The 15,985-nt window shown below is 47.2% G+C and overlaps 1 protein-coding gene across 3 annotated transcripts in view; it reads right to left on the reverse strand.

The window, feature by feature from the left end:
* Pitpnm3 (PITPNM family member 3) overlaps positions 1 to 15,985 on the reverse strand; it is a 91,298-nt gene that overhangs the window by 62,891 nt on the left and 12,422 nt on the right. For all 3 annotated transcript variants that reach the window (XM_076869973.1, XM_076869975.1, XM_076869974.1), the window contains exon 2: positions 10,446 to 10,541. In XM_076869973.1, the coding sequence (XP_076726088.1) occupies positions 10,446 to 10,541 (96 nt within the window). The remainder of the gene's footprint in view (positions 1 to 10,445; positions 10,542 to 15,985) is intronic.

A 15,985-nucleotide genomic window follows, 5' to 3' on the forward strand; every position in this document is an offset into this window, starting at 1 on the left:
TGAACAAAAGCCCCTCCCACATGCACCAAGGGTACAGTCCCTTTCCTGAAGGGACATTTCCTCAAGAACAGACCCACAGGGAAGGGTCCTCTCCAAAGAGATAGGCCTTCCCCATGGCAAGATGTGTGCCCACCTTCAAAGAACAGACATCAAAGGGTATTGAGGAAAAACCCCAAACTCATGATAGTTAAGAATAAAGGGGTGCTAGGAGAGGAGGTTCGAGCCTGTAATCCCACTGACTCAGGTGACTGAAGCAGGAAGATCACAAGTTCAAGGCCAGCCTCAGCAACTCAGTGAGGCCCTATGCAACCGAGTGAAACCCTGTCTGAAAATAAAAAAATCAAAAGACTGAGGATATAACTCAGTGGCTAAGCACCCCTGGGTTCAATCCCTGGTACAATAAATAAGGGCTGGAGATATAGCTCAGAGTAGAGTACCCTGGGTTCAATCATCAGTACCGTGAAAAGATGAAGAAGAAGGAAGAGGAAGAGGGGGAGAGGGAGGAGAGGAAGGGAAGAAATGGGGAAGAGGAGTGAGAAGGAGGATAGAGGGGTGAAGCCCCTCGTTGCACCAGCAAAGAACCGTATCCAGCAGACGGAACCAATATGGTAGAACTGAAGCACTGGGAGCTGTCCAGCATTCTGGGTCACTCTAGAGTTCCGTAATCCAGATCTCAATTCTGGCTGGTACACCTCCTCCTGCCTTATTTAATTGATTGATTGATTGACCAACCTTTATGGAATCCTAACTACATAGTGAAATTGATGGGTTTCCAAATATTAACTCAATCCTGCCAGCAACACTAAAAACGAAGAATTATTACTATCTCTGTTTTGAGAAAACTGAAGCACAGAGGAGTTGAGTAATTCCTGCCCGAGGTCACTGCCGAAGGATGCAAGCCCAGATACACTGTTTCAAGAGTCCTGAAATCCTGTCCTCCTGATAGCCTGTCCTAGACTTCTGTATTGGCTGCTCAACACCAACCAAGCACTACACGTACACTCAGGAGTGTCCTGAGTCTGGTGTGCTCCATCTGGGGACTGGTTTACACCCATGAGCAGCATATGCACTTGAGGAGAGCTCTGACCAGGCTCCAGGGCAGACTCTGCTACCCATGAGCTTTGTGATTTTGCTCGCCTCCTTCCGACACTTCTGTTTACCTTATCCCTTAAATGGCAATCTCTCTCTCTCTCTCTCTCTCTCTCTCTCTCTCTCTCTCTCACACACACACACACACACACACACACACAAGCCAAATACAATAAATTTTTTAAAAAGTGCACAAGCCAAAATGGTGTGCATAAATATAAGGTAGTATTATTCTTGGGGAAGCAGAATAGTAAAGAAGTTAACGGCTCTATTCTGGTGTGAGATTGACTATTTTTCAATCCCAGATCCGCCATCTGCCTGTTATGTGACCTCAGACGAGTCATTTCAGCATTCTAAGCCTTAGTTTTCTCTTCTACAAAATGACATCAGAGTTGTGCCTACGTCATAGGTTGGCTAGAAGGATTCGATGAGGTGAGACAGGTCACGTGTTTGCAAAAGCAAGCGGTGAGCGCACTGGAAGAGCATGGAGGTGAGATGACAGAATGGTACCATTGTCACATCGCCACCGCTGCTGCCAGCATGTGGTGTTGGGCCACAACACTCACTCTTAATTCCAGTCACACCCTTGTCTCTTCCTATGACATCATGTCCCAGCTCCAGAGCAGGGTAGTCAGCCTGTGACCCACCTTAAATTCTGTCTCCTGCCTCAGTTATCCAAAAGCAACTCTCCATTTGCTCCTTCTGACATCCAGTCTACAGCAAATGGATACTCAAGCTCCTACTGTGTGTCCTGGGAGATGTGACCTCCAACCTGTAGGAAGCCAGTCGTGCGAAGGACATAATGATAATTCAGACATGATGAGATGTGAGGACCCGGCTCCGGGTCTGTCTCTGCACTCACTACCCCATGTTGTCTACAATGCCCTAAGTCCTCTCCCAGGGGTGAATGCAAAGCCATCAGAATGTCCCCCTCTCTGGGAAACCTCTCTCTTCTCCCCCCATCTCAGTATCTGTCCCTTTCTGTATTCTGTCTCTCCAGCTGTTTCAAGCCCCATCCTTCCCATATGCTTTCTTTCCTGTCTCCCTCTCCTGATCTGGACCTCTCACCTGTACTCACTCTGCATTCAGCTTTCAGATCTTTATTTTGAAAACAATGGGGCTGGGCTGGGGTTGTGGCTCAGTGGTGGAGCGCTCACCCAGCACGTGCGAGGCCCTGGGTTCAATCCTTAGCACCACATAAAAATAAATAAGATAATGGTTTTGTGTCCAACTACAACTAAAAAATAAAATATAAAGGAAACAACAGAAAAAAAGAGTACATGTATAATGGCATAATTTGGTGTGAACATACTTTATATACAGAGTTACAAAAAATTGTATGGGTAATAATGAGTGTAATGCATTCCACTATTGTCATGTATTTAAAAAAAAAAAAAAGAAAAAGAAAAAAAAGGAAGAAACCCTTTGATAGTATAAAGATTTAAAAAAAAAAAGGGCTTGTACCCTGAGTGATAGCAATAATACACACACACACACACACACACACACACACATGTGCACACACACAAAACACACACACACACACACACACACACGAGCCTGCGCACACAGAAGCAGCAGACAGAATGGCTCCTTTCAGAGTTGTTCAGGCAGAGGGTTCTGCATGGCTCAGCTCTGAGCCTTGTTCTACTTTCCCTCTCTTAGTGCTGCTTCCCCACAGAACCCACTAAGGCCACAGAGGGGACATCTGGATGACTTGTCCTGCTTATTGACTTTGCCTTTTGTCTTCTGATGACTGTTCCCTGCATTCTAATTATCTCATGGTGACCATTGGTATGGACATCGTTTTTTTGGCATCTATGTCCCCCAAGCCCTGAATTCCAGCTCCTGCTCAGACTAAGCTCCAGGCTGAGCATCACCCACCATCACCATAACTCTGGCTCTGACCTCAGCCTGACTCTGACCCTGGCCAAAGCCAGCATGTGCCCCTTCAGCACCACCTCCAGTGCTGCAAGGGAAGCCTTTCTTCCTGCCTGGGGGGCCTTGGTTCTGCAGGATTTATAGGACTTAGGGAGACTCCTTATCCTAGGCCAGGTAGCCTTCGCCTCTAGCTCATGGAGCCAAGGGCTTGGTCACCTCCTCCAGATGACCTGTCCAATACCATCTATCAACAGGCCCACAATACCAGTCTGTCCAAGGACCTAGAAGCGTCTGCCCAGAGGCCTCTGGGTCACATGATTGCTCACCTTGCTGGGTGTGGTGGCACATGCCTGTAATCCCAGTGACTTGGGAGGCTGAGACAGGAGGATCAAAAGTTCAAGAACAGCCTCAGCAACTTAGTGAGGCCCTAAGGAACTTAGTAAGACCCTGTCTCAAAACAAAAAAGGCTGGGGATGTGACTCAGTGGCAAAGCACCGCTGGGTTAAATCTCCAGTATCAAAAAAAATAAAAGATCGCCTACCTTCACTGCGCTTCCTAACACACCCCCCACCTACAGCTGAGGCCACCACTCTCTCTTTATCACATGGTGGCAGCTGCCACTCAGGTCATCCTCAGAAGCCTTTGGGACTGGCTCCATGGCATTCTCTTCTCCATTTCCGCTCCCACGGTGGGGGAAAGGCGGGAAGTGCAGTATGTCTATGACATACTTTGATTGGCTTCTGTGATGGCTCCTTGGCTCAGGAATAGTCATCCAGCTTCCCACAGTGACTTCCTTCCCCTCCACCCAAGAGACAAAGCTTCCTACACTTACTGTTTTCCAGAGGAGGAGTCAGACTCAGAGACTCAAGGCTCAACTGAGATCAGATGGAGGCTGTCAGGGACACTGGTAGGATGAGGGACGGGGTCCTCTGACTGTGCTTCTTTCACGCCAAGGGGCTGTGTGATCATAACACAGTTTGAGAGAAGACCAGACTCTGCCCTCATTCTATAAGAGAACTAACTTGGTGAGAGTCTTTGTCTGTAAAATGGGATTGTTTATCCCTGCACCACCTTTCTCTCCTGGTTGCTATGGGAAACCAAAAAGTTCGAGCCGTGAGACTATGCAACCAGCATCCAGCTCCTCAGGCCCCAGCCTCCTACTTGATGGCAAAGAGGAGGATCAGCCAGCACCGAGCACTGAGAGCAAGAAAACTGAGGAGACAGAAGACAGGGGTAAAGGCAGAAGTTGCCCAACCTGGAGAACGTCCCTACCCTGCTGAAGGAGCCAGTCCCATGCTTTGTACTTGGTCAAGCCACCCAGGACCAGATGTACCCTGAAGATAAACCCAGCTCTACCACCACCACCACCCTCCACAACTGCTTGACCTGTCATCTTGCTTATGCATGTTCGTGGAGGAAATGTCTGCTATTTAGATGGAGAGGAAAACCAAAGTGAGGGAATGGGCCTGGGCATTATGGTAACAGAGCTTTGCAAGGCCATTTGGGTGCTCCTTGTCACATTTAGAGTTCGAAGAGCCTTCAAGGTGAAGTCTGGCATCCTTGTTTTGCAGATGCATGGCTGCTTAACTGGTCCATGGTCAAAAGGAGGCTCCCAGGTGGGGCCAGGCCAAGAACCCAGATCTTCTGCCTGCTAGTTCAAGGAACTTCCCCCTAAGATTACCTTCTCACAGTCAAGTTCTTGGTAAAAGCCTTTGTTTTTACCTAGATCTTTGATCATTTTAGAACTCTAGTTGGAGTAGTCTCTGTACCTAAATAGGTTATACTTAAGGATGCACCTACACTCATACATTGCTGGTGGGACTGTAAATTGCTGTAACCATTATGGAAAGTAGTATGGAGATCCCTCAGAAAACTTACAATGGAAACATCATTTGACCCAGTTATCTCACTCTTAGGTTTACACACAAAGGACTTAAACTCAGCATACGACACTGACACACCAACATCAATGTTGCTAAATTCACAATAGCTAAACTATGGAACCAACCAAGGTGCCCTTCAACAGATGAATGGATAAAGAAACTGTGGTGTATATATACACAATGGAATATTACTCAGCCTTACAGAAGAATGAAACTATGGCATTTGTCAGTCAATGGATGGAACTGGAGAATATCATGCTAAGTGAAATAAGCCAATCCCAAAGAACCAAAGGCTGAATGTTTTCTCTGATATGCATGCGGATACTAATTCACAATAAGAGGGTGGGGAATGGAGGTACTTTGGATTAGACAGATGGGAGTGAAGGAAAGGGAGGGGCTCTGGAGGTAGGAAGGATAGTAGAATGAATTGGACATTATTTCCTATGTGCATATATGATTACACAGCCTGTACATTATTATCCTATGTGCATATATAATTACATAGACTGTACAGCATGTACAACTAGAAGAATGAGAAGTTATACTCCATTCATGTATGATGTATCAAAATTCATTCTACTCTAATTAGAACAATTAATTAGAACAATTTTTCTTTTTAAAAAAAAAAAGGGAAAAAAAGACAAAATAGGGTGACCAAATATATTCATATCCTATATAGTAGTCTCAGCGACAGGGAACATAACAACAATTTTGAAAGCGGTGATACAATTCTAGTTAAGTGTTATTTGGAGTAATTATCATTTCCTTATTTTTCATAGCCACATTAAGAAGGAAAAAAAAAACTAATTGAAGAAATGAAAACTGCAAATTACATCAGGACGACAGAATTTGTTCTCACTGGCTCATCCCAGACTTGGGAGGTGCAACTACCCCTATTTGTTCTATTTCTATCCTCCTATCTAGTCCTCCTCCCAGGGAATGTCCTTACCATGTGCACCACCAGACTCAATCCCCATGTATTTCTTGACTCTCCCGTCTGACTCTCCCATGTATTTCTTGTTAGCTCCCCTGGCCTTCCTTGATATTTGGTATTCCTCTGTCACAGCCCCGAAAATGCTTGTGAACTTCTTTGTGGAAAGAAAGACAATTTCCTCTGGTGGGTCCACTGCACGGCTCTTCCTCTTGCACTTTGCTGGGCCTTAGAGATGTTCCTGCTCGCAGCGATGGCCTTGACCATCATGCGGCTATCTGTGCCCCCTCCACTAGACTACCATCAGGAAGCCATGTCTCTGCTGTATCCTGGTGGCTCTCTCCTGGATGGGGGGCTTCGTCCATTCTATATTACAGGGGTCCTCCTTGTCGGACTTCCCTTCTGTGGGCCCAGTGAGTTGGACGGCTACTTCTGTGACATCACACAACTGGCGTGGATTGCCTGTGCCAACACCTTCCCAGAAGAGTTAGTGGTGATCTTTAGCCACGATCTGATCTCCATGATGTATTTCAGGGCTCTGTTAATGTCAAGAAGCACTCAGGCTCATGGGACAGAACCAACAGGGCCGTGTCCACGTGTGTGATGTCCCCACATCACCGTAATGGGGCTAATGTTTGGACCAAGCATCTATATTTATGTTCATCCCTTTGACTTGTTTTCCCTGAATAAAGTGGTATCTGTGTTCCATACAGTAATATTCCCCTGACTTAATCCCATCATATGCACATTGCAAAACAAGGAGGTAAAGACAGCCAGCCATGAGGAAGTCAGTCAACAGATATATTTTATGTAAAGAGAAGTGAAAAATAAAGATTTTCTAGTCCTTCTGAGGATCCTTGCCCTAAAATAGGAGGCATTTGCTGTGGTAATAATGCTACTTTTACTTCCTCCTTTACCTCAGCATCTCTCATTATGATTTTCTTCTGTTTCTCTTTATGATGGTGGAAAAACAAAGACATTAAAACAGAAACAGGTTTACTTACACCCACCCCGAAGTATCTGGCAGACCATTATTGGAATCTGAGATACAATAATGGTCTGCCAAAACACACGTTTTCACTAATTGTTCGTAGAGCAACTACCCTAGAGGGACTCAGGCTGTGAGAAGAACGTGTGTTGAGAAATAATAAAGTATAAAGACCTCAGAGACACATCCACCATGAATATGAAGAAGTGGCCAGCACATGAATATGACTAACTCCATGTTACCAAATTAAAAAATTTTTGTCATATTTAAAAAAAACCAAAAAATGATACATCTGCTCTTTTGTAAAGAGAGACATACATTTGCTATAGAAACAGACCATAATGTGACCCATGCTTGACATACCCAACTGCACCCCACATAAACCCATCTAGCGCCACGATGGCTGCTTGCATCGCATCCAACTTTGCACCCTTTTAGGGATGGAGACTCCAAAGGACATTTCCATTTGCTCTCATAGACAGGATCCCCATGAAATCTGGGTTGTCTGTCCCTCCATACCTTGGCCTACTAAACTGTTCTTATTCATGGTTTCCAGCCAAGATACCTGTCACACAGCAGTCTTCATCACCCACAGTGAGGACCTCAGTCACTCAAGGTCCAAGCATAATTCCCTGTGGAAGGTCCATCTTGTACTTATGAGACTCTGTCCTCTACCAAGACAGGGACAGGGGTGTCAGGGGCCAGCCTGAGCATGGACATGTGCAGGATGCAGACTTCCTTCCACAGACAGGATGCCCCTGTTGGCACAATGGGCCAGCAGCACTGATCAGTCTCCTCCTCCCTCCCTCACTCGGGGCCAACCCAGCCCTCCTGATATCTCCCAAAGATGCTGTGCTCCTTCCTCCTGTGAAAGCTCTCTGCTGCCCAGAACAGAACGCCCTTCCCCCAGAGCCACTCGTGGCTCAGTTCTTGTTATTCAGCTCCCTGTTCAGGGCCACATCCTCTGGGAACCTCCTTCAGTCCCCCAACCACTCTGTCACACCTTCTATGAAATATGGGGGAGGGGACTCCATTTTTAACAGCATTACTGAGGTATAATTGACATTCAATAAACTGCACGCATTTCAAATGCACAGTTTGGTAAGTTCTGACATATGTAAATACCTGTGAAAACATCACCCCAATCAAGAGAGTGCACTATCACCCCTAGGGGAACCCTGGCCTGCTCCTGTCACTACAGATTAGTTGGCACTTCCAAGAATTTTATATCAATGGATCACACAGTGTGTGTGTGTGTGTGTGCTGTGTTTCTGTCTGACTTCTTTCACTTTGTGTGATTATTTTGAGATTTGTCCATATTGCTGCCTGGATCCGTGCATTCCTTCTTACGGTGCTGCAGTTTGTTTAGTCACTCCGTCACTTGTGTGCACTCATGTTTGGTTGGGGGCTGGAGTAAATAAAGCTGCTGGGAACATTCCTGGACAAGTCGACAGGTGGACACACACACTCTTTTTCTTGGGTAAATGCCTAGCAGTGGAAGGATTGCTAGTTAAGTATGATTCACTTTTTAATTAACTGTAATCTATTTTCCAAAATGGTCATATATTGTCTCTTCCCACCAGCAAAACTGGAAAGTTCCAAATCTTCCACATCTTGGTCAGTCATTTCAGCCATTTTAACATGGTGAGACCTGTGCAGCTTTGATTTGTATTTCCCTAATGACTATGACACTGAGCATTTTTTTTTCTTTTTTCTTTTGATGTCGGGGATTGAACCCTGGGGCATTTTATCACTGAACAACATGGTCAGCCTTTTTTTTTATTTTTTGAGACATGGTCTCCCTACATTGTTTAGGACCTCACTAAGACACCGAGGCTGGCCTCAAATTTGTAATCCTTCTGCCTCCACCTCCCAAGTCACTGGGATGGAAGGAGGTAATGAGACCAAGGGCGGAAAGTAAAGGAGGGCCCACCAAGAAGAGAGGAGTGAGGGAAGAGGCCAATTTCACCGCACAAAGAACAGAGACATCAGGGGAGGGGTGAGCAGAGATCCGCTGAGGGAAACCGAGGGAGACAGCACCCAGCTGGGAAGGGAGCAAGAAGGACCCACAGCTGCTCTAAAGGAAAGCAAGTGAGCAGGGTCCAGGGACAGAGCTGACCCGCATGCCACCCATAGATGCCTGCCTCCTGCAGCAATCCATTGTCAGCTGGGAACGCAGACCCCCGATGAACTGCAAGAAATATTTTAAACCAAAATCTTCCAAGCACCAAAAATATTGAAGTTGTTGTTGTCACACTGTGGGTTAGTTGCTATGGAGCAACTCAGCCCCAGCAGCCACTCCAGTCAGGCAGAAAATGGGCCCCAAATGGGCTGATTTAGGACTGTCATGGGGGAAGAGACAGGGAGGCTTAAGCAGGGGCAGCTCCCTGTCTCCCAATCATGCTTCCCTGAAAATCACCTGACTTGGGCATTCTCCACATTGGAAGGTGCAGCACAGAGCTGACAGGGAAACTAAGGCCCAGCTTGGGGTCGCAGAACGAGTGGATAGCATGGCTGGGACGGCATCTCCAGGCTCCTGCTCTGGGTCTGGATGTCTTCTCAGTCATGGTCTTCTTATCTTTCAAGATCCTGTTTGCCAGGCATTTCAAAGTTGGCCCCCATCTCAGGATAAGTCAACACCCTAAACATGGTGGCATCTTGGAATGGGGCCAAGCAGGCTGAGTGGGAGCTGGGGACCCTCCAGGGCTGGGGAGCAGGCCATCGGTGGCTTCTACCCCTTCCCACCCATCCCATGGAACATGGTGGCTCAGAGTGTTCTCTTCTAAATTCCAGACTGACTCACCTCCTGCTGCACCCACACCTCTGGTTTTGCTCACGCTGGTCTCTGGCTAAAGCGCCTGCTCGTTTGGTTTTGCGCTTTCTCCAGGGCCCATGACACTTCTTGTTCTTCCAACCCAGCTTAAAACTCGCTGTGTCTGTGCGCTGGCTTCGCCAGTTGACAGAGCTGATTTCCTCACCCACCACCCATCGCCTCTCCCCTACCCACAGCCATGGCCTAACACTCTGGCTCTTTTCCCACCTGTGAGGTTCGGAGGTCCTGTTCCAGCCATGGGTGCCACAGCCCCTGCAGCCTCGACCCCTGGCTTTTCACTGCCCTTCCATGCGGCTCTTCCATCAGAGCCTGGAATGTCCCCCACTCTTTCCTACTCCAGGGCCACCATACCTGCTGTCTCCCCTATCTGCAAGAGTCTTTTGTGGGCTCCTCACCTAGCCACCTCCTACTCCTCTGCTCTGCAGAAAGGCTGTCCTGCCCACACTGATTCAGGGGTCCTCCTCTCATCTTCTCTCACAACACCTGCCACTGTTCTCCTGATGGCACCGTTCCCCATGAGGGCCTGCATTTTCCTTTGTGCCATTGTTTGGTGCCTGCCTCTCCTGCTAGACTAATGCAGGCAGCAGCCGTGCCCACTGGATGCCACAGTCTCCTGTGCACTGGCCCAGCTCCTGGCACCCGTTAGGGGCTCGGCCAACATTTCCAAGAGTCAATGGATAAATACTGAGCCCCTGACTCAGAGCTCTCGCAGACTGGGCAGGTACAGAGTGTGGAACTGTTGTCCGGGTGGGAAGGAATATACTAAACCCCAGCAGGGATGCTTTCTTAGGCTTCTAGAAAGATCAAACAGTGGATAGTGTGAGAATAGAGTTCACTCACCTCTAGCATCAAAGAATTCATCATCTGAGCTCTCCACTGAGTCGCTGAGGACATTTCGAAGGTGCCAGGGGGCACCGCCGCCCGGGGAAGGGCCACCTGCCAAAAGGAACACATATATTAGGCAAGCCGGAGACTGTGTCCTGGTGTGAGGGAGGCAGCCCCGGGCACCCCCCCCCCCCGGACTAAGAGTCAGGCTCAGCGGCCTCAGACCACACGGAGGCTTCTCATACCCTGCTTTCATTCAAGCCTCAAAGAAAACCTCTTTGGGAAAGCTCCAAGGGGCAGGAATTAAGTGTACACATTTTGCATAGATTAAAATAGAGACGGGAGAAAGTTAAGAGACTTTAGCCAAGGCCACCCAGTGTATCCATCAGCCCAAGATACAGTTGAGCTGTGGTAACAAAGTAGCTGCTGAAAACAACAATGGTTTCTTTTTCACTCCTGAGTGGGTTGGAAAGAGGCTATATTCATCCTGATCACTTAAAGGGGCCACCACCTCATGATGTCACCATCTCAAAATGAAACCTCAAGGTCCGCCAAAGGAAGAAAGAAGACCACAGAAAATCCCACCCAGTCTGAAACTTCTTAAACCCCTGCCCAGCAATGACAGGCTGCTTCTTGCTCTTCATCAGCCAAACAAGTCGCACGGTCATGCCCAACTTCAAGAGGGTGGAGGAGGGGAGAACCAGATACCTTGATGACCACTAGAGAAGTCCACCTCACACAGCATGTGCAGAGCAAGCCATGATGGAGTTCCAGAACCAAGAGAAGGAGAAGCTAAGTTGGAACTCTGCCACCAGCAATCTGCAAGGCCATTCCCTTTCCATCCGCAGCCTCATTTCCACCTCGGTAAAATGATGACCACCCCCAATCCCTAGCTGGCGGGATCAGAAATATTACATGTTCAGTGCCTGGATCTCAGGAGGCTCAGCAATGGCAGCTGCTGCTAATATTTATATCTACAGAGACCAGGATATGGAGTCGAGGGGTCTTCCAAGCAGGTGGGAGCAAGGATGCACAGAGGACCTGAACTCTGCCCCAACCCACCTCCTGCCCTGGGACCAAGACTAGGGCGACCAGGCCCAGAGCTGGGGCCAGGAGCCCCCTCCCCATTCTCTGGGTCCCCTCCACTAGGCATTTTGGGAATCACATGGGACCAGCATGTGCATGAATCCCTCTGCATGCCCCTGGATGCAGAGAATTCTGGGGATTACAAATGGATTAAAATCCAATTGTAAATGCTGGGTGTGTTTCATGCCTATAAACTCAGGGACTTGGGAAGCTGAGACAAGAGAATTGTGAGTTCAAAGCCAGCCTCAGCAATTTAGTGAGGCCCTAAGTAAATCAGTGAAACTCTATCTCTAAATAAAATACAAAAAAGGGGCTATGGATGTGGCTCAGTGGTTAAGTACCCCTGATTCGATCCCCAGTACCCCCCCCCCCAAAAAAAAGTCTCTAAAGATTATCTCTATGGAGAAATTTAATAAGAAGAGTCAGAGGAAAAACCAGTTTTAATCCTGCACATATAATTTTATATGACCATTAATTTCATAAATGTAGCTTATGTTAACAGTTCCAAGATGCACCTTTTTCACACTAACATCTTTGAAATTGAGTGTGACTTAAAGGATGGCAAGTAGTTATTTAATTGGCATTGTTTACTCTTTCCTCAGAGGTATATAAAATGATGGTGCATCTTAGAATCAATTGCATTTTTCAGTGAAAAACAGTAAAACCACTGTGTACATAAGGTTCAACTTTCCTGGGGCTTAGCCTCTGGTCACCAAGCACCTATGTCCTGTCCCTGCAGAGACTTGTGTGCTTGTATCAGCAATGCCCCTCCCTGGGTTTCCCCGTCTGTCTAATGAGAAACCTGACAGAGATGGCCCCTTGAAACTCTTCAACTCTGACTGATATTTGAGGAGTCCATCTGGCACACAGTAGGTATCAATAAAAAAGTGAAAGGTCGACATCCTGCCCAGCCATGATCAGGTTGCACTTATGACAGTCCATGGAGAAGCTGCTGCAGCCCCAGGTCACAACATGCAGATCTGAGCCTACATCCTAGGGCCTAAGCAAATATCCTCGAGATAGACGACAGCCCCGGTGACCCAGGAACACAGCCCTCCTGGATAACACTCCTGTCTTGCCCACCACAAACTCCCAGACACACACCTAGCTTAGGCCTTGTGGCTTGGAGCCAAGTAAAAAGCACATTCTGAGACACAGAAAGGATAGAGACCACAGGGAGGGCTGATGTGGGTGTCACCTCCAGATGCAAAGTTGGGTCTCCCCAAGCTTCCCAGAGGCCCCTTGAAGCTTCTGATCTCATCACCAGTGTGAGCAGCATGGTAGACAGGCTCAACAATTTCCCACCCTTGGGCCTTGGATTTACTGCAAGAGGGTCTGAGAATCCAGATGCATCATAACTGTCTTTTTTTTTGGGTGGGGGGGTAGTTGGACACAATACTTTTATTTTATTTATTTATATGTGGTGCTGAGGCTCAAACCCAGTGCCTCATATGTGCGAGGCAAGTGTTCTACCACTGAGCAATAACCCCAGCCCCATAACTGTGTCTCTTTAACATGGAACTGGGACTGTTCGCTTGAGCAATAAGACAAGAAAAAGTAATGAAAAGTATACAGATTAGAAAAAAAAGCAAACAAAACTTTCTTTGCATGCTTGTCCACATAGAAAACAGAAACTCTATAAACTGTACCAAAAAAAAAAAAAAAAAAAAAAAACTGTTCTAGAACTAATAACTGTATAGCAAGATTGCAGAAATCAGGATCAATATGTAAGAGTCAATTGCATTCCTACATACTGGCAATGAACAGCTAGAATTCGAAAACTAGAAACAATACTATTTACAATAGCACAAAAAAATACTTAAGTATAAATCAAGTGTATGTGGAGATTTCTGTGATTCAAAAAATATAATCTCAGCCATACTGTTAAGTGGAACACATTGTTAATCCTAGCTACTTGGGAGACAGAGGCAGGAGAATCACAAGTTTGAGGCCAGCCTGGGCAACTTCATGAGATCCTGTCTCAAAGTGTAAGAAGTAAAAAGGGCTGGGGACATAGTTTAGTGGTAGAATATCAATGGGTTCAATGCACACACACACACACACACACACACACACACACACACACACAAATATCCTTTTTTAATCCAATTGTATTCCATTCCTAAGAAGCAAGAATTTGGGTGTTAGGGAAGTCATATCATCCTTGTCTATTCAGTTCCTGAGTTTGGGAATGGAAGCATCTAGAGTTTAGGTACTGACAGAGTTACCTGGAAGTTTTTCAGTCTATATGGTTTCCGAGTTTGAATATCAAGGAATCTGCAAGAGGCTCCTGTGTACTGTGGCCCTCACACATGTACAGTATACACTCCACCCAAAGAACATAAGCATTGACATGCCTGCCAATCTCCCACTCAGACAGAAGTGCCAGAGCCTTGGGAAAAGAGGAGAGCTCTAAGCCAGGCATGGTGGCACACATCTCTAATCCCAGGTACTTAGGAGCCTGAGATAGAAGAATCACAAGTTCAAGGCCGTCCTGGGCAATTCAGGAAGATCCTGTTTCTAAATGACGAGCTGGAGATGCAGCAGTGGCAAAGGTTCCCTGAGTTCAATATCCCCAGTATTGAGAGAGAGAGAGAGAGAGAGAGAGAGAGAGAGAGAGAGAGAGCTTCTCCTTACCCCCCAATCTCTTGGCATTACCGTACTCTATGTGGGCCACATCATCTTGGGTTACTGCAATCCTCTGATAGTATATGTATGGGCTGGCCTTTTGGGGAAGTCCAGGGGAGTACCAGGGCAGAGCACATCCCTGCAGGGAGGCCAGCTCAGTCCGTTTGAGGGAGCAAGTTCCCCCAGCTGGAAATGAGCAGAAAAAGAAAGGACTGGTGGGCATCAAAGGAAGTTTCTCACTCCCACAGGCACTATGTTGGGTGCTGGGCACACCACGACGGATAAAAGGGACAGGATAGATAAAAGGGTCACCAAGCTTAATTTTGCAGGGGTACGAGGAGAGCCCACCCAGATCAAGTACATGATCATTTCTGCAGCAAAAACTTAGTTGCTCCCTCTCTACCTCCATCTCCTCCTTCTTCTGCAAGTGTTTTTGATGATGTAATTACAGCCTGAAGGCTCGGCAGGCATGGGCATGTGGATCTGTACGTCCAGAGTGAAAGCAATGAGGGAACGTGGACTGGTTCATCAAGAGCACTTGGTCAATGGTTCAATTACAAATGCTAACCGCAGGATCAGACTTCACCTAGCTGTTGTGACTCTCCTTTGTGGTCAAAATATATGTTTGGATTCCTTTCCAAATGCATACTATACTTTGTTTACTATTTCTCTCCTTACTTTCAAACTGCAGGCTTGCCTGGGTTTTTAAATGTGCACTCTTAAGTTTGTTTAAAGGGCATATGAGATCTTCCTTCCCCTCAGGCAGGGGCTGCCCAAAATAACCTCTGGGAAGGCCCTTTTGAGGTGCTGGGGAGCAGCTGTATATAAAAGTGGGTATGTGAGGAAGCAGTCCTCACCTGGCTTCTGAATGGGAGATGTTCCCTCCATCTCTTCCTCCAAGATGCTGACTTTTTAGCAAATGACAAAGGTCAGATTTCAAAAGAAGTGTGTGTGTGGGGGGGGCTGTTCTGAAAAGGTGTCAGGAGCTGAGGTTTGAATGGTGAGAAAATGCCAGACACACTAATGTGTGTGTGTGTGTGTGTGTGTGTGGTGTGTGATGGGTGTGTATGCATGCTGGCTCATGTGCACACACAGGTGGGGTCAACACACAGGGTGAGTGAGTAAGAGCCTTCCCGGATGAAGGAACTGCAAGGGCAGATTTGCACATGAGCATGGTATACACACAGGGCAGGAAAAAAAACAATGTGGCTGGAGCCAGTGATGGGGGCGGAGGGGACAGGTATGAAAACAGATGAGAGGAGATGGATCCAGACCAGGGAGGTCTGGTCTGGCCTATCATGGAAGGAAACTTGGAAGAGGTGAGTTCTGCGGTTCCTTCCCCTTCTCCTGCATACTTCAAGACGGGAATACAGATGCCTAAGGGGGTGGGAAATTCTTCCAGGAGAGGGAGACAGCAGAGGAGGTGGGCAAAAGTTCATCCATGCAGGTTCAGAGTAAGGACAGATGGCACAATGGTCCCAAAAGGTAGGACAAAGGACCACAAGCAGTCCCCTTGCATTGTGTCATTACCTTTCTCTGTATTTTCTGATCCCACACAGAGGAGGGCCAAGAACTGTTTGACAAGCAAGTGAGTGAACAACACCTGCTGAGGGCCAACTGGGTGCCAACAGCCTGCCAGCTACTTTGCAGATCTTATCTAGAGGCATCCTCCCCAAGCCCAGAGAAATAACAAATCACCTCACAGGGAAGGAGCCAGGCACAGAGATGTGAAGGCATTTGCTCAAGAACACAAAGCTAATACACAGTGGAGGATTCGAACACAGATCCAGGGTCTGTACTGTCAGAGCCACCATATGGGCCCCTCTCTGTAAGAGCTGAGG

The sequence above is a fragment of the Callospermophilus lateralis genome, chromosome 11, assembly GCF_048772815.1.
Source record: "Callospermophilus lateralis isolate mCalLat2 chromosome 11, mCalLat2.hap1, whole genome shotgun sequence".
NCBI classification, from domain to species: domain Eukaryota; kingdom Metazoa; phylum Chordata; class Mammalia; order Rodentia; family Sciuridae; genus Callospermophilus; species Callospermophilus lateralis.